Source organism: Malus sylvestris, chromosome 13 (assembly GCF_916048215.2).
Source record: "Malus sylvestris chromosome 13, drMalSylv7.2, whole genome shotgun sequence".
NCBI classification, from domain to species: domain Eukaryota; kingdom Viridiplantae; phylum Streptophyta; class Magnoliopsida; order Rosales; family Rosaceae; genus Malus; species Malus sylvestris.
The window spans coordinates 1,138,338-1,162,381 of NC_062272.1; the positions used below are offsets into that span (position 1 = coordinate 1,138,338).

At 37.7% G+C, this 24,044-nt stretch overlaps 5 protein-coding genes across 9 annotated transcripts; 1 reads left to right on the forward strand and 4 right to left on the reverse strand.

The window, feature by feature from the left end:
* Positions 1 to 62: 62 nt before the first annotated feature.
* Positions 63 to 2,694, reverse strand: LOC126597081 (uncharacterized). 2 transcript variants are annotated; one of them, XR_007614130.1, is made up of 7 exons: positions 1,936 to 2,694; positions 1,578 to 1,664; positions 1,440 to 1,484; positions 1,244 to 1,339; positions 1,030 to 1,131; positions 541 to 720; positions 63 to 464 (listed from the first exon to the last, which is right to left on the reverse strand). XR_007614130.1 is itself a non-coding variant. In XM_050263847.1 (7 exons), the coding sequence occupies exons 1-7, from the start codon at positions 2,671 to 2,673 to the stop codon at positions 383 to 385; spliced, it is 1,305 nt and encodes a 434-aa protein (XP_050119804.1). In that variant the 5' UTR covers positions 2,674 to 2,694; the 3' UTR covers positions 63 to 382. The 2 variants fall into 2 exon arrangements, 1 of the variants encoding a protein (XP_050119804.1); XM_050263847.1 differs by having other exon boundaries at positions 541 to 695.
* Positions 2,695 to 4,277: 1,583 nt separating this feature from the next.
* Positions 4,278 to 7,598, reverse strand: LOC126597394 (CRAL-TRIO domain-containing protein YKL091C-like). 2 transcript variants are annotated; one of them, XM_050264191.1, is made up of 6 exons: positions 7,273 to 7,598; positions 6,928 to 7,180; positions 6,298 to 6,334; positions 5,342 to 5,459; positions 4,846 to 4,956; positions 4,278 to 4,646 (listed from the first exon to the last, which is right to left on the reverse strand). In XM_050264191.1, the coding sequence occupies exons 1-6, from the start codon at positions 7,342 to 7,344 to the stop codon at positions 4,509 to 4,511; spliced, it is 729 nt and encodes a 242-aa protein (XP_050120148.1). In that variant the 5' UTR covers positions 7,345 to 7,598; the 3' UTR covers positions 4,278 to 4,508. The 2 variants fall into 2 exon arrangements, with proteins under 2 accessions (XP_050120148.1, XP_050120147.1); XM_050264190.1 differs by having other exon boundaries at positions 6,928 to 7,183; positions 7,273 to 7,595.
* Positions 7,599 to 8,778: 1,180 nt separating this feature from the next.
* On the reverse strand, positions 8,779 to 12,894 carry LOC126596741 (two-component response regulator ORR21-like). Of its 3 annotated transcripts, none has more exons than XM_050263413.1 (6): positions 12,357 to 12,894; positions 11,733 to 11,885; positions 11,255 to 11,653; positions 11,038 to 11,114; positions 9,459 to 10,566; positions 8,779 to 9,223 (listed from the first exon to the last, which is right to left on the reverse strand). In XM_050263413.1, exons 1-6 carry the CDS (start codon positions 12,571 to 12,573, stop codon positions 9,201 to 9,203), a joined length of 1,977 nt encoding a protein of 658 aa, XP_050119370.1. In that variant the 5' UTR covers positions 12,574 to 12,894; the 3' UTR covers positions 8,779 to 9,200. The 3 variants fall into 3 exon arrangements, with proteins under 3 accessions (XP_050119370.1, XP_050119369.1, XP_050119368.1); XM_050263412.1 differs by having other exon boundaries at positions 8,779 to 9,226; XM_050263411.1 differs by lacking the exon at positions 8,779 to 9,223 and having other exon boundaries at positions 9,228 to 10,566.
* A 2,877-nt stretch (positions 12,895 to 15,771) lies between these two features.
* Positions 15,772 to 16,669, forward strand: LOC126597433 (uncharacterized). The gene is made up of 2 exons (XM_050264230.1): positions 15,772 to 16,202; positions 16,368 to 16,669. Exons 1-2 carry the CDS (start codon positions 15,834 to 15,836, stop codon positions 16,563 to 16,565), a joined length of 567 nt encoding a protein of 188 aa, XP_050120187.1. The 5' UTR covers positions 15,772 to 15,833; the 3' UTR covers positions 16,566 to 16,669.
* Positions 16,670 to 16,687: 18 nt separating this feature from the next.
* On the reverse strand, positions 16,688 to 22,093 carry LOC126597432 (phragmoplastin DRP1C). Its single transcript, XM_050264229.1, has 16 exons — positions 21,734 to 22,093; positions 21,542 to 21,605; positions 21,025 to 21,132; positions 20,769 to 20,870; positions 20,301 to 20,351; positions 20,148 to 20,209; positions 19,964 to 20,054; positions 19,780 to 19,844; positions 19,378 to 19,572; positions 19,168 to 19,287; positions 19,021 to 19,091; positions 18,072 to 18,297; positions 17,731 to 17,781; positions 17,369 to 17,636; positions 17,119 to 17,258; positions 16,688 to 17,006 (listed from the first exon to the last, which is right to left on the reverse strand). Exons 1-16 carry the CDS (start codon positions 21,863 to 21,865, stop codon positions 16,881 to 16,883), a joined length of 1,872 nt encoding a protein of 623 aa, XP_050120186.1. The 5' UTR covers positions 21,866 to 22,093; the 3' UTR covers positions 16,688 to 16,880.
* Positions 22,094 to 24,044: the final 1,951 nt, after the last annotated feature.

Genomic DNA, 24,044 nt, shown 5'->3' on the forward strand with positions numbered 1-24,044 from the left:
CTTCCTCTAAATTATAGAGGTTTAGAAAATAGCTTAATCCGAAAAGAAAAAAAAGAGGCAAGAGAGTGAAATATTCTCTTAAAATACAAGATCATTATAACAAAATTCCCCCTCTAGAAGGAAGGATATTATGCTAACAATTGCACTTAAATGAATTACTGATAAGCCTAATATCTTATTCTACGATAACAAAGCCGGATCCCACTAAATGAGGTCGGCTGCTAATATCTTATTCTACAAAAATAAACAATGAAACTGCCTTAATTTGCTCGATTTCAACTTGTGCCTACATCTGAAGACTAAAACAGTCAACTCAAATCACTTCATCTCACCTCTCATATAGATTTATATAGAAAAACGTCGCCCTTGAAATTGAAGTTAACTATATCAACATCTCGGCAATCTGAACAGCATTAAGTGCAGCTCCCTTGCGTATTTGATCACCGCAGACAAAGATATCCAACCTGATTAGAGAAATGCCTTTAGTGGTTTGTTGAAATATATAGTTTGAAAGATAAAATTTTGCACCGTTACCCTTACCCATAGTTCCCCTCTTGGGACACATCACGACGGATTCTGCCTACTGCAACATCGTCCTTGTTTGACACCTCCAACGGTGTAGGGAAGTTATTCGCTGTCCGGTCATCAATAACAACCAGCCCAGGCGCTTTCTTCAGAATTTCCCTTGCTGTGTCCTGGATAGTGAACGGATTTAGAACTCTAAAGAGAACGTGAAAAAAATAAGTAAATAAATAAAAATTCATAAGACCGTCATAAAATTCAGCAGGAACTGAGTCCCTCTAACAAACAGGGATAAAATTTCAGATAGGCATCTTAACACCTTCAAGAATGTCTCATTATTTAACTATAAATAGGATACTTAGCCTAAAATCGCAAGAGAGACAAACGAATCGTCATGCAATGCTTAACTGAAGATTTGCAAGGCGAAAATCATCGATGCATCTACCAAAGCAAGTATTGAAAAAAATAGAGTTCACCACTGACTTAAAGCAAGCATTGTGGTATTACCTCGTCAAGTTGGTTCTCAAACTGAAGATTTATACTCTCAGCATGCGCCCGCATGACAGGAACTCGTATACATGTGGCAGTTACCTTGACATCATTGTCACTCTGAGGAAATGGACGAGTAAATGATACATACACCGATGTTATTAACCTCTGCAAACTTACAAGCTGCTTTCCATTAAATTACTCTGACTGATGAAAATAGTAAGAAACTAACCCATATTTTTCGTGTCTCCTTGACTAGTTTCATTTCCTCTTCATTATATCCATTCGAAAGAACTGCCGAGTTGTGCGAAAACAAATTAAACGCATACTGCAACAGGCAATCGCAAATGTACGGTTTAATGATGATTCATGGAAAACAAATTTAATTTCCACAACAAACTTGAATAATTCACAATAAATAGACAGACCTGTCGCGAAAATATCTTAGTGGTTGGTGGCTTCCCTTCCAGGACCTTTATAAAGAAATTAAATTACATTACTTCAACTGGAAACCGAAAAAAAAAATACAACAAAAAACAATGAGAGTGATATAGTAAAAAAGAAACCTCCTTAGTTTGCAGCTCAAGCTCTCTCATGGCAGCAGCACCAGCTCCACTAGCAGCCTGATATGTGCTAACCACCATTCGTTTTACCTGAAAACGATTCATAAATTATAATCCAATGTAACTCAATTACTTTCACAAAACCCCAATTAAGAATTCACATATAAAATCCAAATATAACTCCAAAGCAAACAACTTTGAAACCCCAAACTACAAACTCAAGAAAATCCGGTTTCAACAAACCTGAAAAAATGCACAAAATCTCAAAGCAATGACTTTATAGCATCACAACCAAAAACCCATTTCAAAAAGTTTCAAAAACTTCCAAGAATCACAAAAGATAAAGGAAGCAAATTGCAACCTTGGAATGGCGATGGAGAGGAGTGACAGCCATTAAACAAATAATGGTGGAGCAATTAGGGTTAGCAATGAGCGCCCCCTTTCCCTTCCCAACCTTGATTCCCTCCATAGCCTCCGGATTGACTTCAGGGACCACAAGCGGCACGCCATTTTGCATCCGGAAAGCAGAGCTGTTATCAACGACAATGGTGCCGCGCTCTACGGCTACGGGACCGAACTCCTTGCTGATTGACCCGCCGGCGCTGAAGAGGGCGATATCGACGCCGTCAAAGCTGTCGTGGGTGAGCTCCTCAACGACGTAGTCTTGGCCGAGGAAGTTCAAGTTCTGACCCGCGGAGCGCTTGGAGGCGAGCATCTTTATTGAACGGAAAGGAAAGTCGCGGTCTTGGAGGACGGAGAGGAACTCCTGACCGACTGCGCCGGTGACGCCGACCACGGCGAGTGATGGACCGGTCTCCTGGAGAGACATTCGGACTGTGAATGGACCGGGTCGGAACCTGGACACGGGGACCCGAGACCGGCCGGAGAGGGGCGTCTTGAGGAGGAGGCCATTGTGTTGGTGGGTGAAAGTGGACATTTTGGAGATTTGGTTGGAGCCGGAGGAGAAAGAGGGACGGCGGCGGCGGAGTGGGGTTTTGAGTTTTGCTCGAAGACTGGTTATATATATACTGTACTCTGGTCTTTGTGACTGTTGAACTTGAAATAGCACGTGGGAAATGGGATGCGCACACGACTTCATTTTTAACTTTCTACACGTTCAAAAACAGTCGGAGAATGGGCGTGTATAAGATTAAAAAAAGTGTGTTTTCAATTGTCTTACTCTTACTTTATTTATCTTGTTATATATAGTCATATGAGAGAGAGTTGAAGATGAAGGTGTATGATAATGAATATACAAGTAATGTCGGGAGGGCAGGATTAAATTGTCGCATTCCAGTCTGGGCCTATCACATTCCGGGTTCAACTCTACCGTAGCACGATATTATCCGTTTTGGGCCTTACCATGCCCTCACGAATTTGTTTCTAAGAACTCACATGAGAACTTCCCAGTGGATCACCCATCATGAGACTTCTCTCACGCGAACTCGTTTATCCGAAACCAGTGAACTCCCAAATGGCCTCGTGAGAATATACATATAGGCCTCGTGCTAGTTAGAGATGATAATATACATATAAGGCTTACAAGATCCACTCCCTTGGAAGATGTGGGATGTTACAATTCACCCCCCCTTAAGGGCTCGACGTCCTCGTCGGCACATCCACCCCTAGGGGCCCTACATCCTCGTTGACACACTTCCGGTCAGGGATTGGCTCTGATACCAAATTATCACATTACGGCCCGGGCCCCCACCACATCCCGGGCTCAACTACGCCATAGCACAATATTGTCCGTTTTGGGCCCTGACCACGCCTTCACGGTTTTGTTTCTATGAACTCGCACGAGAACTTCCCAGTGGGTCATCCATCCTGGGATTGCTCTCGCGCGAACTCGCTTAACTTCGAAGTTCCGATGGAACCCAAAGCCAGTGAACTCCCAAAAGGCCTCGTGCTAGGTAGAGATGGGAATATACATATAAGGTTTACAGGATACACTCCCCTGAACGATGTAGAATGTTACATAAACACTATCAATATAAACAATGTCAATCACTTGAGTTACAAGACACTTGTGTATGTATTATGTAATGTTCTTATGGGCGTAGCATGAACAAAATGTCTTCACTTCTATATATATATTTACCTCACCACTTCGTTGCCTATTGATCATTTGTTGAGGCGATCAAAATTGATTGTTAAGGGATTCGCTATATGTTTAGGATTGGATTGAATTTGTCAACTCACTATTTCAAGATCTGTCGACTGAATAAATTAATATTATCCAACTTAAAAAGTTGAAGATAAATTATTCGTGAATGAAGCATTAGAAGAGATAAACTACTTTCGTGTCTAATCACTCAAAATACCAACCAATCCTAAATACCACCAAACCAAACCATGTGAGTGGGTGAAAAGCAATGTTTAAAGCCACAAGATAAATAAAAGAAATCAAACAAAAGTTTGACAAGGCACATAAAGTCGAACACGGATCCTCTTTGTGAGGATTCCGAGAATTCATCAATCATATTCATTCATCGTACATCATGCGATCAGAAATTATTTTAAATATTTTTATTTAAAATTAAACACAAACAATACTTGACAAAAACTAACCGCACACGATGTATGATGAACGAACACGATTCACGAATCTCCAAAAATCCTCACCAAAAGAATCCGGAGAAGATCCTGTCCTCATTCACAAAAGCCTTTACGAAATCAAAACAGGCCTAAAAAACTTATGGGTTTTGAACCGAATTTATCATCATTTAGATGGAGAACCTTTCTTCTTTGTTTACATTACATAAGAGTATGAGAAGGAAGCCCTCATACATGCCAACATATTACTACTCATGACAAAGAGAACCAGGCCGAAACTGCCTACTAACGGTCATGTTTGAGAGCACGTATAGCGGGTTAACAGTACAAAAGTCTGCCTAGAATATCGGACTGCGAGAGCAGCCCCCAATTGTCGAATCAATCCTCCACTGGTGCCAGTATAACATCTTGCAGAGGTACAAGCTTTGCTCGTCCTCCATACTCTTCTGGCAAGGTTTCTTCACCGATTTCCCTGATGAAGTTTTTTGTTTCTTCCTCACTGGTCACAATCACAACCTGCAGTCACGATCACAAACTAAGATAACGGCAAATGCTTTTAAATTACCATTCTTCTACATTCAGAAACAACGAAACAATTCATAATATACCAACTTCATACAGATTGTTGCACCACCGTGATTCCATAGAGGTACCAAACTTTCATATTTTTATAGAATACTCATTCATATTATAAAAAAATGGAAATAAAACATACCTTTTCTTGTGTTGCCTTCTCGAGGAAGCGAGAAACCATCCTCCAGACACTTACAAAAAACCGTGGCATGTTTAAGATGAAGCACTTTGCTAATCGCTCGGGGTAGTAAGACTGCACATTTAAAAGAATACAAAGCGATTAAGCAACAATTCATGTATAGCAAGGAAATGCTCTCGCATGACCAGGGGCTTCTTCTAGCACATGTTTTGCAAATAAAATAGCGCCACAATCTTCATGGAGGGATTCTATCACATTTACACCAGAAGTTTGAAGTCGTCATTTAGTTTTGCATGGTCAATAGCTGGTAGGAAGATGAAAAGGGAAAGACGACAGCTACATCAGCTTCAAAAGAAATTTGAAGTGATTGAATACAATTCCTTGAACTTGTATAGTTCACTTATTAGGACTGTACACTACACTAAGCTTGCAGCCATGCCATCTTAGGGCTCATTTGGGAAGTGCTTTTAAAAGACTGAAATTGAAATATTAGAATCACCTGTAGAAATTGAAATCCAGTGATTAACCCACGTGCATCAATATTTTTGTATGACATTTGTTGCAAATCAAGAATGCCGATCATCTTTTCATTTCCAATTTCCTTTCCCCTGAAAGAGCTAGACAAGCAAAACAAAAGGAAAAATATTGAGATATCCTGATAGCTCTATGTAAAAAAAGTTGAATGTATTCAATTTTAAGTATTGGTTTGGTACTGAGGTGCTTTTATAAAAAGTAGGTATCAAAAAAAGCTGAGCTTAAAAAAGTGTTTGGTAAACACTTAAAAACAGCTTATTTTCACAGTTTTTGGTGAAAAAAAACTAAAAACGTGAAGCAGCAAAAACAAGCTTGTTCTCACAGCACAGCAGAAGCAGTTTTTTTTTTCAAAGCATAACAATACCAAACCAGCCTTAAGAGAAATGAAAAGAAGTGCGGTAACTCATCCATTAATTAAAGTTAAACAGTCTTCCATCGATCGTTGGATTTGAGGGTTACAACATCAACAGAAAATATGCATCTCATCTAACATCTAATTCTACTATTAACAGTTTCACAGCATTGACACTGGGAGAACATGTATATTAATGACATTCCTCAGACTGAAAGAAGCATGGGCACTATTCTATTTATGTGACCAGTGTTTTCATAAACCATAATAGCTAAGGCAAGCCCTATCATGTGCTGGCTCTAAAGAATCATAATCCTGCGTACGACATGTATGCTTGCTCTGAATAGACATTTCAAGCACTCATCAAAAGGTTACCCTTTTTGAGTATTTGAATTGACATTTCAATTCATTGCATTTTAAGCAGCTCGAATCCACCCGCTAAATTCTCTTGGATTCTTGAATGCACATTCAGCAGTTAAATTCAGAATATTACATTGAATGTACTCTAGAATTTTCGACCAGGCAATTGTTGAATGGATATTTCAATATTAGCAAAAGTTGAGAGGTACCTTGCAATTGTTTTGTCAAGCAGATGAACCACAAATTCTGCAACAAGAGATGAACTAAAGTGAATCTATAATTCACCAATTACATTACTTGTCATGAAAAATAGAGTTAAAATACTGATTTACCTATGCAGTCTGCATTGTGGGATTAAACCTATTAGTCCCCACTATCCAGTTGGTGAAGTCCTAGTGGATATATGTTTAAGAGCAAAAATTAAAAAGTGCTAGTGGATCAAGTCCACTCAACAAATCCTTCTTTCTTGGCTTTTTAGCCAAAGATTGTTGAGATTAGTGAAAGTTGAAGGCTTGCTTTGTGGGAAATTTCGTGATTTTTCAATATTTATTGGAATTTAAATTTTTTTAGTCTAAAATGTTCATAAAAATAATTTACGATAGTCTACAATTTTTTTTTTTTAATTCAATTTAACAAAAAAAATAGTTTAAGTTCATTCTTTAATAATTCCGACTAAAATTTTAAACCAGAACGATTGGAGCAGAAACTGTTTCCGGGTTAAAAGCTAAATTTTCCGGATTAAAATATTTGGCGTTTAGCCCAACCATTGGAGATGCTATAAAGAGCGATAAAATACCAAAAATTGATGAAATAATTGAAAATTAGACATAGATAATTACTCTTGAATTGGAGCTGGTCCTTGGAAGGAAAATGCTTGCTTGCTTTCACCACCATGACAGGGTACCCGTCCTTGGACAAACCCTGCAAGAAGATCTTTCTGTCGTCCAATTCATCCTTCACTTCGGCGTCCAAAACGAACCCATTTGGAACAAAAGAAGCCCTCCATTTGTGCCACTGAACAAACATCTTCGCTGCTTTGTCCGGGTTCATTGATCTCGCAACCAAGAACCTCATGAGTGTTCGGTCTCCAAACTTCTGCCAACAAAAAAAAAAACCCATGGATTAATAAGAAGTACGAAAGGGAATGACTTATACTCTGCACTGTCTGCGAAAGCAACTCTTACCTCAGTGGAAGATCCAAGCTTTTGCACTGATTTCTTCATCTCGGTCAGAGCAATTTCTTGGGTTTTCTCCATTTTTGGTTTCTGAGACTTGCTTTGTTTCCGGGATTGGAAGAGAGAGAGAGAGAGAGAGTTGCGTTGACGAAACGCACACTCTGCTCTCCTTCGGACAAAAGGGGACTAGACAACGGAGGGAGAAGTAAGGAAAGGAGAAGGGGGGCGAAATACTGGTTCGTCGCTATTGAGCCATGAATTTGGTTCAAAACAGACAGCAAAAAGTGTGGAAGAAACAACTTGGCCCAGGAACCACTCGAATTTGATATGCAGCCAAAATAGTCTGTTTTTTTTTTTCTTGCTTCTTTTTTGGTAATTCAACAGCCAAAAGGTTTGACTGTCGCAGTCATCGACGAGTAACTGTATAATTTGTTATTTTTGTAGGAATGTGGTATCCACACACTCCTTTTTACTTCTCATACACCTCTTATTAATTTCTGTCATTTGATTTTTTTTTAATTCATCCGATCCGACGGCCGAAAACCAAAAATGTGTGAAAGAAGTAAAAAAAGATATGTGGATATCACATCCTTTTTTACAAACCATTCGAACATACTTTTTGTAACTCGGCGTATTTTGCTAGTCTCTGCGTCTTTACGGTGTTATTCTTCATCTCAGATAAATATTGTGCCGACCTTTTAAGAGCGTTTGATATTGTGGATTGGTTGATAGAGGGCGGATACTTTTGTTGAACCCATTGTTGCAAGTCCTTTTTTATTAAAAGAGGAAAACTAATTAAAAGAACTTGAAAATTTTAAATTTTAACAATAAGGACAAAATAAAAAGTAAAATGAATAATATCATAATTAACTTTTTAATGTAAAAACGTAATTTTTCATTAAAGTAAACAATATTTTTCTGTTAAAGTTGCTCATTAAAAGAGAGAGCTCATTTTTGTACTCGCATAATGCTTTTTTATCTCATCGATTAATGCAGATTCTTTTATTTCTTTTAGATGAGACGATATGGAGGAACATGATAATTATAATGATCCAGAGTCTCCACATTATTCATTTACAAGGATTCGACCGTGTATTGATCGCGAGAGATTTCGTGACAGCGTCGCATGATTTGACATGTAAAATAAATAAAAAATTCTTCTGCGTGATCAATAAATATCAAGGACTCGTTTGAATATGTTTTTACAATAACTGAAATAGTTTTTAGAAAAAAATATTTTTGAGTTCCAAAAGCACTTTTAGTGCTTTCTACGAAAAGCTACAGTTATGTGCTTCTTCCAGGAAGCACTTTAAATGCTTTTTCAAGATTTACTAGCAATTTTACAAAGAATTGTTTCCAAAAATATTTTCACAAAAAACGCTTTCAGTCATTTTAAAAGCACATCCAAACGAGCTCTAAATCGTTACCTGTGACTGTGACGCAGGATGAGTTATACATCCGGCAAGCGCCGGTGAAGAATGCAAACTAAGCTAAAAATGTTTGAACCAAACTACATTTACAAGATTGGGCAATTTATAGATAAGTAAATATATACTACAAATTCATGACTTGCGAGTCATATTCCAACATAACTTGATCCAATTAACTACACAACTACGTCTGGCAAGATGCCAATCATCGTATCAGAAAATAACCATTCAAGCTGCTGGAGTCTTCAACACAATTTATTTTCCTCCGGACCAATATTAACGCTACACTAAATGAAAGAGAACCACCCCCCCCCCCCCCCACGGGCGGGCCCCCAAAACACATTTGTCCTCAATTTTTCAAGTCTCGGATGCAAGAGGCCGCTCAGCATCTGAGTCCGGTGCAGGCACATCTATTAGATCTAATCATAGGATATAATACACATACTTCAACTGCAATCTCTACTGAACATTTTGATAATGTGAAATAATCTGTACGCGTCATGGAAATCAAGAGACTTGAAAATGAAAGCCTGCTGCAAATAAAAATGAGAATTACATAACGATATCTACAAGCTTGTGGTTCTCAGATACTAGTATCGACGAGCAAAGAACCACTAATAGCTAAGACACAGACGCACGCACCCTTATGCACATGTTGGTGATATAGAGCATAATAAAATTAGAATAATACCAAGACAATAGTTACCTAATCAGCGAAAGGACTCATGAAATCACTTGAAGAATATTGGTGTAATATTGGGATACCTAGTTTTGCGTTATCCACATAATCCTCACTTGGCTCCTGCTTGACTAGGGTACCACTGCTCTCCACATGGATCCTTCCAGGGTTCAAGTTGCTCATTTGCGATTCAAAATCATCCACTGCAAATCGACTTGGAATGCAAGTCTCTTTACCAACAAATCCGAGATTCCTAAGAGGTCCCTGATCAAGCATTTCCCCTGACTTATCAACATAAAAACCCTGGCTGTTTGCCGTATTATGCAAAAACCCCGGCAACTCTCTGGAATCACTAAATGTCGCAGTTGAGTTCTGGTAACTGGTGCTATTGTCAGCATTAACTAAGCAAGACGTGGCACAAACAGAACCAGGGCCAGAATACCCACCAAGAGTGCCACTAGTTTTAGGATTTCCAGTCGGTATATGTCCAACATTCAAGGAATTATTAGATTGATCTGAAGGCAGACTGTAATCAACAACAGTAGACCTGTTAAAGCTACTACTCTGATTAACAGAAGCAGGACTATTTCCAGCCTGGAAACCAGTTGATGATTGAGAGGGGACCACAAGGCAAGATGGCTGCACATTAAATGAACGGCTAGGTTCGGTTAGCACAGACTGCTGCTGCGTTCTTTTATGTTGTCTTTGCTCCTGCGGCACAATTCCCATCAACAAGTTACTGTTCTGAGTACTCAACCCTCCATGATCATTGCTGGGTGCCACTGTACTACGACTATTAGACCTCCATTGTCCAAATCCCAGAGATGCATCCTCAGCAGAAATAACGGATTGTGGAAAATGTTTGGAAACGTTTGATTGGCTTTTTACAAAAGGCTGCATGAATGGCACACCATGTTCAACAGGGGGACGCTTGGGTGCTTGTAGGGATGCATGTAGAAGTGCAGGCTGATCCATTGCTGGCACAAGGTTCCCTGCAGGTTGACCTAAAAGCTCAGCTTGCAGGGCTGCTAGTGTTTGCGGAGGAATTTGTCCAGAGGCAGCCAAAGCTTGGAAATCAAATCTACTAAGCGAACCCAACTTCCCATTTGAGTCCACGGGCCCACATAAAGGATTTGCAATCCCACTTTGTTGTTGAGCTACTCCACTTAATCTCTTCAAATATAACCTGAATTTCTGCACAACCACTTAGTTCTTATAAGTAAATAATTCTGTTTGGAAAACAAATGAAGAACTCAAGTATATCGTATGCATATAAAAAGATCGCAAGAATGTAAATGCAAGAAAACACAATTCTAAATTTCTTTTGAAAAAAAAAGATGTGCTCATACTGCAATGGATATCTGAAATAGAAAAGCTAATATAAAATACTCTAAATCTGAGTTCACAACTTAGTATTAGACCCATGTGCATGTCAAAAATATTACTGTTGTCATAATTCAAGTTAGGTTTTTAAAATAAACTGACGACTTCTAATCAAGCGTAATGCATAATTGTAGTTACAGTATTGATAATCACATATTATTTATGCATTGAATTCTTAAATGCTTCTGTTTTATGTGTCATTGACTCATTCATGTCCGTGACAACGACAACAAGATGAAAGCAAGCTAAGCTATCAGATCAATATGAGGGGAAGTACCATACCTGCAAATGGCTAGCAACATTTTCTCGAGTTAAACCAGGTACATTCATCAATTCAAGAATTCTCTTTGGTACAGCCTCTGAAATATTACAAAAAGTTCAGTCAGTAACATAAAGCCGTATTGAGCAGTCACATTATGATGTCAAGGAGTGTAAACCGGGTACACCTTACAATAATATGTGTATATCAAAAGAAGAAGTTAAAAGTTAACGATCATACTATCAAGGCCAAGCTGGTTCACAGCAGTGACAAATTGCTGGTGGAGTTCAACTGACCATACTACACGAGGTTTCTTCGATGTAGACAAATCATCGTTTTCTGTATCACCATCATCATCTTCTTTAGCGTTGATCCTCTTCTTATGACCTTTCAATGAAACTTCTGTTCCTTCGTTAACAGAAGATGTGTATTCAAAATCATTGTTTCCCCGTTTATGTGGATCATTATCTTCCAAGCTCCCAGAATGTTCAAGTTCTTTACTTCCATTCCATTTTTTCCTAACAACATGCTGCCAAATATTCTTGAGTTCTGCCTCACTTATAGGCTTAATTAAAAAATCACAGGCTCCATGTCTAATTCCTCTCATAACAACACTTGTTCTCCCATCAGCAGACATCACTGAATAATACACCGTCATGTTAATACACATAAGGCATAATTTGACTACCATTGAAGAAATTAAAATTTATATACTCACTGATAACAGGAAGGTCCATTTCCAGCCCAACGTGTTCCAGGAGTTTAAATCCATCCATATCAGGCATATGGACATCACTCAGTACGACATCAAAACAGTCTTTCCTCTCTCGTAGAAGATTCAAAGCAACAGTAGCCTCGGAACAAGTGGTAACTGCCAGCAATAAAACAAAAGGGTATTGTTGTTTTATTGGCTATTTACGCACCTACTGCTTACTTTGTCTCAATTCTCAAATTCCGCATTTTGCATTTGAGACAGAGATTTACAGACTACAACAACTGATTAGTCCAGCTGCTTAGAATCTCCATAATAAAATTACCGGGTTAATATATGTAATAAAATTACCGGGTTAATATATGTAATAAAATTACCGGGTTAATATAGACATATATATATATATATATATATGTTCAATTTCTTATAGATTAGTCCTGCAACTGATCCATATACAATAAAGACCTGAAACAAAAATAATAATTTCTTCCAGATCTTACACAAACGATAAAAATGCTGAAATAATTCTTAATATTTGAGATAATAACTTGTTTTTTCTAAACTAAACGCAAATAAAGCATAAACATAAGCATAACCAATCACTGAGAAACTAGAAGATCAATGGCATACCCTGGTACAGACACCGGAGTAACATCAGCTCAAGAATCCTCAAGCACGTGGTGTCATCGTCCACCACTAGAACCCTCAAGCCCGCCGGAAACTGATTGGGGACTGCCATTTCAATGCCGGCAGACGGTGACAAAACACCACCACCAACTTTACACGAACCGTAACTACTCGCAGTAGTGCTCACGCTTGACTGCGCCACTCTCTGCAAAGCAGCCATGGCCACCACACACCGTCACCACAAAGACGCAAAACACACACACCCACTGACGACCGAACCCTAATGTTCCATTTTCAATGGACTAAAATTTCCATTTTTAGTGGTTGCACTTGCAGAGGGTGAAAGTGGAGCCAATTGGAGGGAGATCCGCGAGGGGAAACCTTCGGATTGGGGATTAGGGTTTCGGAAAGCAATCAGACAGAACGAAATCGGAGAAATTGAGAGAGAATTGGACCTATTGGCGTCTGAATTGTGAAAATTTGACTACTAGAGACGAGCAGAGGGAGAGTAGGGTTTATATAAATAAAGGGGGGGGGAGGGGTTGAGGATAACGCGAGGAAGAGAAACCCAATTTATTTATTTTTTGAATGATTGTTTTTTTATTTTAATAAAGATAGATAATCGGGGAAGTTACCTTTTATGAAATGAGGTTCCTTTCCTCTCCATCCTCTTTGTGTGAATCCTGAAAAACTTTTAATTACATTCGTTTATCGTATATTATGTGGTAAAAAATTATTGTAAATTTTTTTATTTAAAATTAAGGGTAAGAGACTGTTTACTACCCTTATGTTTCGTGGTTTTCAACATTTAGTACATCAAGTTTTTTTCGTCTCAGATTCATACCTAAAGTGTAAATTTTGGGACAGTCTCATACATCCGTTAGTCAAATTGTTAAGTTTTCCGTTAACTGTGACGTGGCGCACTGACTGGACGCCACGTGTCATCCACGTTTTTTTTTTTTCTTTCTTTACTTTTCTTCTTCCTTCTTCTTCTTCTTCCTCCAACTGCAACTTTCTTTTCTTTTTTTTATTCCTCCTTCTCCTTCTTCCTTCCCTTTCTTCCCCTTCTTCCTCCAAATCTGGGGAAGCTTTTTTTTTTTTTCTTCCTCTTTCTTCCTTCCCCTTCTTCGTTCTTCTTCTTCTTCCTCGAATATGGGGAAGATGTTTTTTTTTTTTTTTTTTTGAGGAAGAAGAAGAAGAAGGAGGAAGAAGAAAAAAAAAAGTTGCAGTCGGAGGAAGAAGAATAAGAAGAAGAAGGGAGAAGGAGGAAGAAGAAGAAAAAAAAAAAAAAAAAAAAAAAAAAAAAACTTCCCCAGATTTCGGAGGAAGAAGAAGAAGAAGAAGGAGAAGGAAGAAGAAGGAAGAAGGGGAATGAAGAAGGAGGAAGAAGAAGAAAGAAAAAAAAAAGTTTCAGTTGGAGGAAGAAGAAGAAGAAGGAAGAAGGAAGAAGAAAAGAAAAAAAAACGTGGATGACACGTGGCGTCCAGTCGTGTGCACCATGTCACAGTTAACATAAAACTTAACAGTTTGACTAACAGATGTATGAGACTGTCCCAAAATTTACACTCTAGGTATGAATGTGAGACGAAAAAAATTTGATGTACTAAATGTTGAAAACCACAAAACATGAGGGGTAGTAAACAGTCTTTTACCCTAAAATTAAATATAAACAATACTTGACAAAAATTGGCTACATAATTTACGATGAACGGATGTGATTGAAGGATCATCAGAATTCTCACAAAGAGAATCAGGAGAGGATCCTCACAAGGATCGGGAGAGGATCCTCATTCCCTTTTATACCTGTGAGTCAGAGATATAGAGAGTGTGTTGGGCATGTGGGGTTCAGCCTGCAGTGCTACCTTCGCCGCTTCTTATGCGTCTTTGAGGTCGTAAAAGATCGTTGGATGTGTCATATCTCCGTCACACGTCCGACCAACCAATCTATATAGTAAATTCGATGTTTAATTGTTAAGAGTTCAATTTTTTTCACAATTATTGTGCATTCAATTCTTTTTTTTTTCATCGGTGTGAGATTTTATATTATGAATTGGGAATGGTAATATCAAATAAAAAATGATTTTACAGTGTGTAAGACCTCACTATCTAACGGTATAAAAAGCCACCGCATATGCCGCTAATTGCATATGCAAGAAGTAAAACGAAACACCATACCAAAAATGATACCTACCACCGGGATTTCACTTGAAATTTGCTGAAATAGAATATAGCCATATAAAAATAAATACAAATATTTCATAATTACCATGGAAGCAATTATCATTTAAGGTCAATAATTAATTTGTTTAAAAAATGCTAAATAATAAATCATCTAGAACATAAAATGATAGGCAAATATGATGAAAAATTGATGCCATTTCTTTCTTTTTCCATATTGGTTTAATCATTTTGATTTAACTATTGAAATCCAAAACTTAAGCATTGATTGTGGGGCAAGAAATGTAAATAAAAAAGAAATAGATTCAAGACGAAACTTGCATTGCAAAATACTTGTCCACAATTATTGGAGATGGCAACATAATCCCAATTTCCACTCAATTTGGTGATTTAGCAATAGTCGTTTTAAATAAAAATATTTATAATATTTTTTTTTTAGTTCAGACCTAAAAAGCTATTATCACGTGAAGAAAAAATTACAATAATATATATATATATATATATATATATTATTGCATTGAAAACATCATACAACGATAAATTCGTTCCATATAAATCAAGACAATTACGGATAGACATTTGCGAACGACAGAATAATTTCAAACAAATCACGACTCACGCACGCCTCATATTTGCTTCGGAGTCGTACGCATGAAACGACATCCACATTAGCCATTTTTGTGGTCTTGGCTGTGAGTTGGCCCACATTGATTTGGGCCTCTTGCTATATACACCGACGAATTTGATCATCACTCCCAATCCATGTTTTAATTAACTATTGTTGACGATGATTTTAACCCACCTCGGTTCCGTATCATTCATTCACTCAATTTGGTCACGGTTATTTTCATGGTAACAAACTCATCTTTTATTGTTTTATTCTCTCTTTGAATTTGAGAAAATGATTTTTGGTTTAGTAACAATCGGTCTGACATGACATTATTTAGCGTACAATATTATTAACAAATAAACAATGCAAAGCCTAAACAAATTATTGAAAAATTATATGGCGAGAGAAATTTCAATAAGACTGTCCAACTAAAACATTTTTTACGTGGTGAATTTCAATAAAACTGTCCAACTAGAACATTTTTTACGTGGTGTCAAGTAAGACAAAAATACATAAATTTTCGTAATAGATTTGTTAGATAGAAATGCTTTAAGATAATATCGTCACGTAACACTACTTAAATTTTTTCCACCGGTGTGACCCACACCTTATCTTCAAGAACAAAATTGTGAATCCACAAGTTTTTGTGACACTCTTCTGCTTGTGCACTCACACTTGGAAATCCACATATAATGTTGAAGCATTTCCAATTGGGAAGATGGACTGTGCTGGTCTCCTCCCCACCCAAATCACCCTTTTCTCCAAATGCAACCACCATAACCTCCTCCTCCTCTGAATCTGCAGCTACCAGATATTTCACTACATGCTGTGCCTCAGCCTTCAACGTGAATGCCTTTAGACCAAGGGGCTTGAGCACTCGATGCGCTGCCAGGCGGAGAGTGCTCAGATACGACGATGACGAGGATGATGATGAGGACGTCGAGTACGGACACAATAAGGAGATAGCAGTGTTGGAATTATACAGTCAGAGTGTGAGAGGAGAAGCACTTATCGTGCATGCATTGGTGGATGACCAGGATGTAGAAGTGCTTATCTTCAAGGTCTGTTGCTAGCTACTTGTTTGCTAATTTTTGTTTACAGTGAATCCCACGTCGAAGAATTGAGGCTTTGCATGTGTTTTGAAAGCGGTTTTAGCTGTTTTAAAAAGCACTTCCAAACAGCTCTTATATAACTTGAGATTGAAGGGTAATATGTTATTGTTTCAGGGATTCTCTTCGAGCTTGAGTTATGGGACGTCACCGGACCCATCGAAGAGCATTCTTCCAGCAAGGGCAGTGATCAAGGCTATAGACAGGGTGAAAGGACCTTTTGACCCTTCTAATATTGAATACTTGCAGAAAGGCCTCACCTGGGAAGCGTTTAAGAGCACTACTCTACCCCCCAACTTACAACTCCCAATTTGAATTTAGGCGTATTTTTTGTAATGCCCCTTAAAACTTGACTTCAATCTCGCTTTTTTCTCTGTAACTCATAGTATTTCGCTATTGTTATTACATATTTTCTTCAATACCTTGGCCTACTCAACTGAAAAAAAAAAAAAAAATTTAATTACTTCAATCTAATGGATATAAAAACCGATTATCCAATAGTCGGAACTACAGAAAATTTATCCCCGTTATTATGAGACTTTGGCGTCTTGAAATTAAACCGATGAACCAATGCACCGAACCGGATAAATTTGATCTAGTATGAGCCTCATGCAATGTAATGTGGCTCCATCATTTCCATGCGACAGAATCGATCTCATCTCTAGCGGACTTGTAGAGTTCAAGGCGTTTAGCAATGTTTGTTCGCCTTTCCATGAGTGCCGGATCCTCATCCAACATTGCACCAAGCCTCTCCTTCTGCGCATTCCCCAAGCAAAGGAAAATATGGTTAGTATCCTCGGTTCTTCAAAACTACTTTACCACACCGGAATCACCAAAACGAACTGGCTTTGAAAAGTGCGAGGCTCACCTCTTGCCTTCCAATTCGGGCGTAAAAATGGTTGAGCAGATTTCTCTTGGCCTCTCGAACTTGACAGTGAACAACAGCCTTTGGAATCGAAAGCCTCAGTGTCTCACAAACCATATTGATGTAAGAGCTGACATTTGATGCTGGTACAAGTATATAACATCTCAGCATAAAACAATAACTTAACGAAACACTGAACCAGCGATCACGCCTACAATAGGATACAGTGAATGGGGTTTTGAATTTTGCATACCAATCCTCCTGAGATAATTATCTCCGAAAGTGTCCATATTTTGCACTGTTTCTTTCTCTTTTGAGTGTTTATCTGCCTTCGATCCTGCTTGACCTGGAGTTCTTTCTGGTTCTGAATTAAGCTTTCTAAAAAATTCCACTGTTAGATAGCTAGATTCCATTTCCACAAGTCGTGTAACAGTTTTCCTGCTTTCATCACGAAACCTTTCCAACGCTTCCGTGGAAGCTGCTGCTATATCAGACCGAAGCGTAGGGAATCGCTTCAATTCCTGCAAATTCCATAACGTTGGGTTTTTATAACTTTGATCCGCGCACACATTGATTGTTGCCATAAACTGCTAAATCTCATGAAACTTTACTTACCTCGGTTTCAGCTATCGACTTCCGTACAAGTTCTTTCAAAACAAAGTGCACCTGTGAGAAATTAATGTAGTGAAAAGAATATTCAGATAAATATACAGTAATGTTTTGGACCAAAAGAAAACTTATACAAAGCAAGCATAGAAATGCACCATTCGCAATATATGGACAGAAAATTTAGACAACCCCAGTCCAGAAAATTAACACAGTATATCTTTTGTATGCATATCCATATTATCTACGATAAAATTAACACAGTTTATCTTTGGTAAACTATGTATTCCATGTGTTGTAACTTTGAGTTCAGAATCACATATAGAATGTGAAAGGAATAAGAGCACTACAGCATCCACAGAGGCTTCAGCTGGTCCTTTGAAATAGACGATAGATCCATCAATGAGTCTTCGGTATCCTTGTTCTGGAGCAATCAAATGGGGCTGATAACCATCAGCCTCAGTAACAACTTTTTGGACATTCTTTATAGAGAGATGACGATCAAGGGGAAGCTTTTTCAAAGCAGCTGGTAATTGATGGTCAAAAACCTTATATATACGATCTCCACCAGGCCGCCTGAAATAGCAACTTATCATTAAACTATATGCATATAATAGGAAATGATTGATATACTTATTTGCAATTATCAAAATTACACTACGATAGAAATGTCTCTAATCAAATTCGGAACTCATCATAAGTTAATAACTTCGTGATATTCAGACTATGAGCAAGTACAAGTATAGTGAATCTCTCTCAAGGGCTTTCTTTATCCATGCTCACAACTTCACAACTTGTAAATAAATGGCCAGCCACCACAGAGGGTAAAATTACCAAACACGTCTAATGAAGCCTAAATCTTTTGGGTGTTCTATGTTTTCCATGAAATGAAGAGCCAAACCAGTCAAATGACTCAAATCAGAAGTTCTAACATTTTGCAGCGTCCTAGCCTGGAGTCAATTTAAAGTATGTGATAATATTCTGAACAAACAACGAGTTAAGTGCTCAACTTTTAAGTTTTAAGGTAACCTCTACTCTTGTGAAGTACTGGACAGATATGTATTATACAGCTTAAACTCGATGACATGTTCCTTCATAGAACTTCTATATCTCTACAGTCTAGGCATTTTGTTCAAAATCTCAATCAATGAATCAAGGACACATGCTCTCAGACGAGCAACCCTAATAATATGATCAATTAAAATTTAAATCATACATATTCTCAACATGGAAAATCAGATAATCTTGAAATTTAACTTAAACAGCGAATACATGTCACATAAAGGTCATGAAATTTACCCTCCATCCAGGTGTTCCTTAAATACACGGTCAAATGCACGACATAATTCTAAAATAGTGTACAGCTGGGCCTGTACATATAATAGCACAAGTAAGTCAAACCTATCATAAACTAGAAAACTTGACTGCAGAGGTCAGCATTGTTACCCCTGAATCTACACCAATTGGCCTGCCAATACGATCCAGCTCTGCATTAAGCTCATCAATTGTCTTGTTTATCAAAGCAATGATGCTAGGTATCCGTTGCCTAATGACAACCTCCAAATGCTGATAAGAAGATGAAATGAAACAATTATTTCCATAGGTTATTACGTGAATATATCAACCAAGTGAAGACAAATATTCAAAAGTTAATACCTTAGACAAAAGTTTGGCAAGATACTCTGAACCCATTTTGTGTGCTAAGTGCCCATATTCAGGACTAGTTTCAAAGTATTCTTGCTCCTTACGACGAGCAGCAATCATATCAACGTTCTTATTGATATCAGCTTGTGAACGATTCACAATTCCTACCCATGGGTGTTGCAGCCTATATGACCTTCCTTCTATAACCTTGAACATTCATAGAGTACCGATTAGTTTGATGTTTTGGCCACCACCGGAAGTAAGTGAATCTTGATTACATTGTACTTATATATTCATGAAAAAAAACAAAAGGTAACAACCATGAACACATGAAAGTTAAAATACTTCATTCCTATAATCAAGTAACTTCTATTTTCTGATCAAGTTATGCAATGAGCATGATTGGATCATTACATCCAGAGCATTGGTTCCCTTGTCCATCAGATCGAGTTTCGTTAGCACTCCAAATGTTCTTTCACCTAAAAATGTCAAACATAATAAAAAAGAGTAAGTTCTTTTCACTTGTAGACCAGTCATCCTTTTGATGAACAATGAATTAAGGTGAGAAATGTATTGTTGCCTCTCTAGGTCATATTACCTGAAGGGTCGACTTCTCTTGCAAGTTTGATGGCATCTGAAGTGGCAATATCTTGATTAGCAGGAGATATAGCCAATATAATGCAGTTAGGCTACAAATCAGAGAAGTCCATTAGATTGACTGCAGTATTAATAAAAGAAAAATTATAACTTGATCCAGCAAACCAAATTTGAAGTATCCTCACCTTCTCAACATAAGAACGGACCATATTCTCAATATCCTCAACAATGGTGTCTGGTTGTCCCTCTACAAAATCCCTAGATAATTTGTCAGTAAGGTCTTAACAAACTGGGGGGATGGAGAGAGAGAGATAGCTATAGGAGGAGAGAAAGATTACCTACAGCCACCTTTGTCAATCCAGGAAGATCGATAAGTGTTAAGTTTACAACTGCCACAAAAATACACTCAGTACCATGCAATACAATATCAATCAACAACAGAAATATGGAGTATATCTGGAATCAGGACAAGCAGTTGATGAAAAAGGGAGAATGCTTCGTAACTATAAGCAATATATTGAAATTCCAGCTTTCGACTCTACCACATTCTTATCTTCTACACAAGGAAGAGAAGTTTCAGTTTATATAATAGAGTATACTTTCCAGATATTCAACTAGAACCGTCGTAGGAAAGCCTAGCTTGTGGTTTGCGTTACTATCTAATAATATAAATAACATGTAATCCAACGAGTTGTATATTCCTTTAAGATGAAAATTGATTAGTATGCAAATAAAATAATGATTCAGAAGGAAATTAAATATATGACATTCAAATCTATGATGTTCACAGGAAATTAAATACATACCATTTGGAGAATATATGCTGAGATGAATTGGAATGTTAGAGATGTGTTTTGTCTTCCCAGTTATACGATCAGTCTCATCCGAGATCTCCTTACGTACAGAAGCTGCAAAAGCAAACAGTGTACAACTCAGTATTTGGCGTAAGAACTAAAGAGAAATAAAACCGTTGCACACTTAGATTGAATAATCATAAGCTCAAAGAATTCATCCTTACATCAGCCCAAGAGAAAATGAACCTCACATTCAAAGCTGACATACCAAAATCAGTGAACTTCTTCTTAGGACAATGAAGAAACTCTGCATATTCAGACCGTCCCTCGTCTATCTTATGAAGTTGCAACACTAATGGTCTCCTCGTCACAATACCTTGCGACCAAAGAAAGATAATGTAAGAAGTAATGCATAATTTTGCAACACGAAACCACAAATGCAAAGGGTATATTCGATCAACGGAAAATGATGGAGGTCACTCTAATTAAGAATAGCAATTAGGTAGAAATAACGATCACCACGCTGCTTAGCCAGCAACAACAACAACCAAGTCTTATCCCACTAAGTGGGGTCGGCTGTATGAATCATATAACGTCAACCAGGCTAGTTAGATTATATCAAATTCGGGACGCATGAACTTTGCTGGAATCAGCTTCAAATTCTTTACCAAGCAGAACAAGTTTAACCCACATTACATCTCGCATTCTTTTAACATTCCAATTAGCAATAAACACAACCAAAGAAGGAAGGAAAAAAACACATTGACATGAAACTTTGTTCATACCGGATCCACGAGGCAAGAAATCTCTCCCAACGACGCTTTCCAAAACCGACGATTTTCCGGAACTCTAATTTCCAAAAAAAAAAAAAAGTACATTACAGCACTGGAAAATGGGAAACCCGAGCGATTTTTATATTTTAAGATGAGAAATAAAAAATAAAATGAATGGAGTCGAGTGGAGGCAGAGGAAGAGACCTGGCCTCCGACAACGGCGACCGTCGGAAGGGCTTCCCAGAGCGACATTCCCTCGCCGCCATGATCGCCGAGAACGGTGCAGGCTCGCTGGATGCGATTGACCAGCCCGATCAAGCTCTCCAATCTGGCCATTGGTGATCTGGGGTCGAATCAGAGGATGGATCAAAAAGATCGGAAATTGATAATGTGGGTTCTGAAGGCGGAAGGTATTGGATTTGGATCTAAGATCGACGATATTTGATCTGGGTTTTTTAGGTGAGCAGATTAAATCTGAGGGGGAGAGAAGGAGAGGGATGAATGTAGAATAAACAGAAAAAACGGTTATGAGCTAAAGAGTGACAATGTTCGTTGGTGCATCGACGTTAACGTAATTTTGAAAAGTTTGATGTTCGAAAGCAACCCGTATTGCAAATATTTGTTTATTTTTTTGGTCATACATCATAGAAATTCTATTTTTTGGCCACATTACCCTCGTCAGGACGCAGCGTTTTTGTCATGGAAATTCCTTTTTGTCAAACGAAGACAAATGGGCCATTGGTATGTAGAAATAATTGGGCCTCAATTTTTTTTAGCCTAAATTGGGCTTCACTATTTGGGCCTCAATATTTTAGACATATTAAATACTGGTTTGGTAGCTTTTATAAAAAGTAGATATAAAAAAAAGTGTTTGGTAAACACTTAAAAATAACTTATTTTCACAGTTTTTGGTGAAAAAAAACTAAAAACATGAAGCAGCAAAAATGATATCTTCGGTTCGATTCTCACCTCCCCTTGTAAAATATAAAAAATAAAAGTCTATTGTCGATAATAGATATAAGAACAATTTATCTTTGGATGCACTCAAGGCTTATTTGGTGGGCCGAATAGAATATGTTGTGACCAATTAAAATGGATTTGAGTCCAGTTCGTTGCTTGTTGTGTCAAAATGTGAGAGGAACCTGACTGGATATGATGATTTATGAATCCACAATAGAGTAAGTAAACTAACCTATTTTTGTACATGAACTACAAGTCCTGTCTTAAACATCCCTGCCAATCCAATCTTATCCCTAAAGTTCAATTCTCTCTCGCCCTACAAAAAGGCCCTCAATTATCTTTCCACCATATACCAATATATATAAGTTATAATATCAAGAGAGCGAAAGTTAGTCATCCTACTCCTTTTGTGACACTTGTAATAAAATGACATATGCTTTCTATTGGCAGTTATTAGTTATTAAGAACTACTAAACTTTGCTTCTATTTCCCTTCATTCCCACTCTTTTGGTCTCAAAAAAAGCCATGACTTTCGGATTTGCTAAGCCCATTTACAACGACTTGGCATTTAGATTAATCATAGTAATGAGAGTAAAAAATGTCTAGGACGTCCGCCAATCGAATGGGTTTCCGATCTTTATTGGTTTTTGTTTTGAACAATGATGGTCTTCCTTGTCCTCATTAGACGTGGATAGCAATGCTAGGGGTGACGCTTCCACTTGGTTGTAGCGTCTCGTTCTCTGTACCTCATTTCACTGCCTTATTTGCTTTATCAAGCTTGTTGTTTGCCTCTTCGTAGGCTTTCTTGTATTTTCTTTGGCTTCTGTGCCCTGGAATGCTTTTCCTTGTTCTCAAAAAAAACAAAAAAAATCATAGTAATGAGAGTAAAAAATGTCTAGGACGTCCGCCAATGGAATGGATTTCTAATCTTCATTGAGGAACCAAACTATTGTTAATGTCCTTAATAATATGGTGTTAAAAACCGACATAATGCACAGAGAATTTCTACGACTGTACATCTGAAGTCTCGCGTTTAGATACTCCCCTCGCCTCATGGAACTTGAAGCATCTAAACCATGGATTTCTATAGATTTGGACGTGACCAACACCAAAAACTGGGAAGGAACCTGGCAATTAACCATCATTTCTTGTCTGAATCCAGGGCCTACTAATCTTGCAACACACGGCCTTCGATTGAATCCGAAGGGCCTAGCTAGCATGCACCACTAACTTATAATGGGACTCAACTGCAATCTTATGATTACGAATTTTTAGTCCTTCACTCAAGGTTTTAGATTTGGAGCGTACTAAGAACGGCCACATGATGTTATTATTATTATTATTTTTTAAATTATAACACGTAAATTTGTATTTTTATTAATATATCATAAAAATAGGATATATACTCAGGGTCATCTCAGAGATTTTGGGAGCCATGTGCAAAATTTGTAAAATAGACCCTCCTTAAGATAGTTTTAAGTATTAATAAAAGTATGACAATATAATGATACTAGAAAACATTCACTTAAATCAAAACAAAATTACTTAGTACTAC

What these genes read in the sequence shown, in the direction of transcription:
- LOC126597394 (XM_050264190.1), bottom strand. Translation starts at nt 7,344, where the DNA reads ATGGAGAAAACCCAAGAAATTGCTCTGACCGAGATGAAGAAATCAGTG. An exon ending in CTTGACAAAACAATTGCAAG is followed by an intron (nt 5,460 to 6,297) that starts GTACCTCTCAAC and finishes TTGCTTGTCTAG; the next exon opens with CTCTTTCAGGGGAAAGGAAA. An exon ending in CTGGATTTCAATTTCTACAG is followed by an intron (nt 4,957 to 5,341) that starts GTGATTCTAATA and finishes TTAAATGTGCAG; the next exon opens with TCTTACTACCCCGAGCGATT.
- LOC126597433 (XM_050264230.1), top strand. Translation starts at nt 15,834, where the DNA reads ATGTTGAAGCATTTCCAATTGGGAAGATGGACTGTGCTGGTCTCCTCC. An exon ending in TAGAAGTGCTTATCTTCAAG is followed by an intron (nt 16,203 to 16,367) that starts GTCTGTTGCTAG and finishes TTATTGTTTCAG; the next exon opens with GGATTCTCTTCGAGCTTGAG.
- LOC126597432 (XM_050264229.1), bottom strand. Translation starts at nt 21,865, where the DNA reads ATGGCCAGATTGGAGAGCTTGATCGGGCTGGTCAATCGCATCCAGCGA. An exon ending in ATTGACAAAGGTGGCTGTAG is followed by an intron (nt 20,210 to 20,300) that starts GTAATCTTTCTC and finishes GGGATTTTGTAG; the next exon opens with AGGGACAACCAGACACCATT. An exon ending in TAATTATCTCAGGAGGATTG is followed by an intron (nt 17,259 to 17,368) that starts GTATGCAAAATT and finishes TACTTGTACCAG; the next exon opens with CATCAAATGTCAGCTCTTAC.
- LOC126596741 (XM_050263411.1), bottom strand. Translation starts at nt 12,573, where the DNA reads ATGGCTGCTTTGCAGAGAGTGGCGCAGTCAAGCGTGAGCACTACTGCG. An exon ending in ACTCCGGTGTCTGTACCAGG is followed by an intron (nt 11,886 to 12,356) that starts GTATGCCATTGA and finishes TATTGCTGGCAG; the next exon opens with TTACCACTTGTTCCGAGGCT. An exon ending in ATGTTGCTAGCCATTTGCAG is followed by an intron (nt 10,567 to 11,037) that starts GTATGGTACTTC and finishes GTGGTTGTGCAG; the next exon opens with AAATTCAGGTTATATTTGAA.
- LOC126597081 (XM_050263847.1), bottom strand. Translation starts at nt 2,673, where the DNA reads ATGAAGTCGTGTGCGCATCCCATTTCCCACGTGCTATTTCAAGTTCAA. An exon ending in TTGAGCTGCAAACTAAGGAG is followed by an intron (nt 1,485 to 1,577) that starts GTTTCTTTTTTA and finishes TTCTTTATAAAG; the next exon opens with GTCCTGGAAGGGAAGCCACC. An exon ending in AGGAGACACGAAAAATATGG is followed by an intron (nt 1,132 to 1,243) that starts GTTAGTTTCTTA and finishes CCATTTCCTCAG; the next exon opens with AGTGACAATGATGTCAAGGT.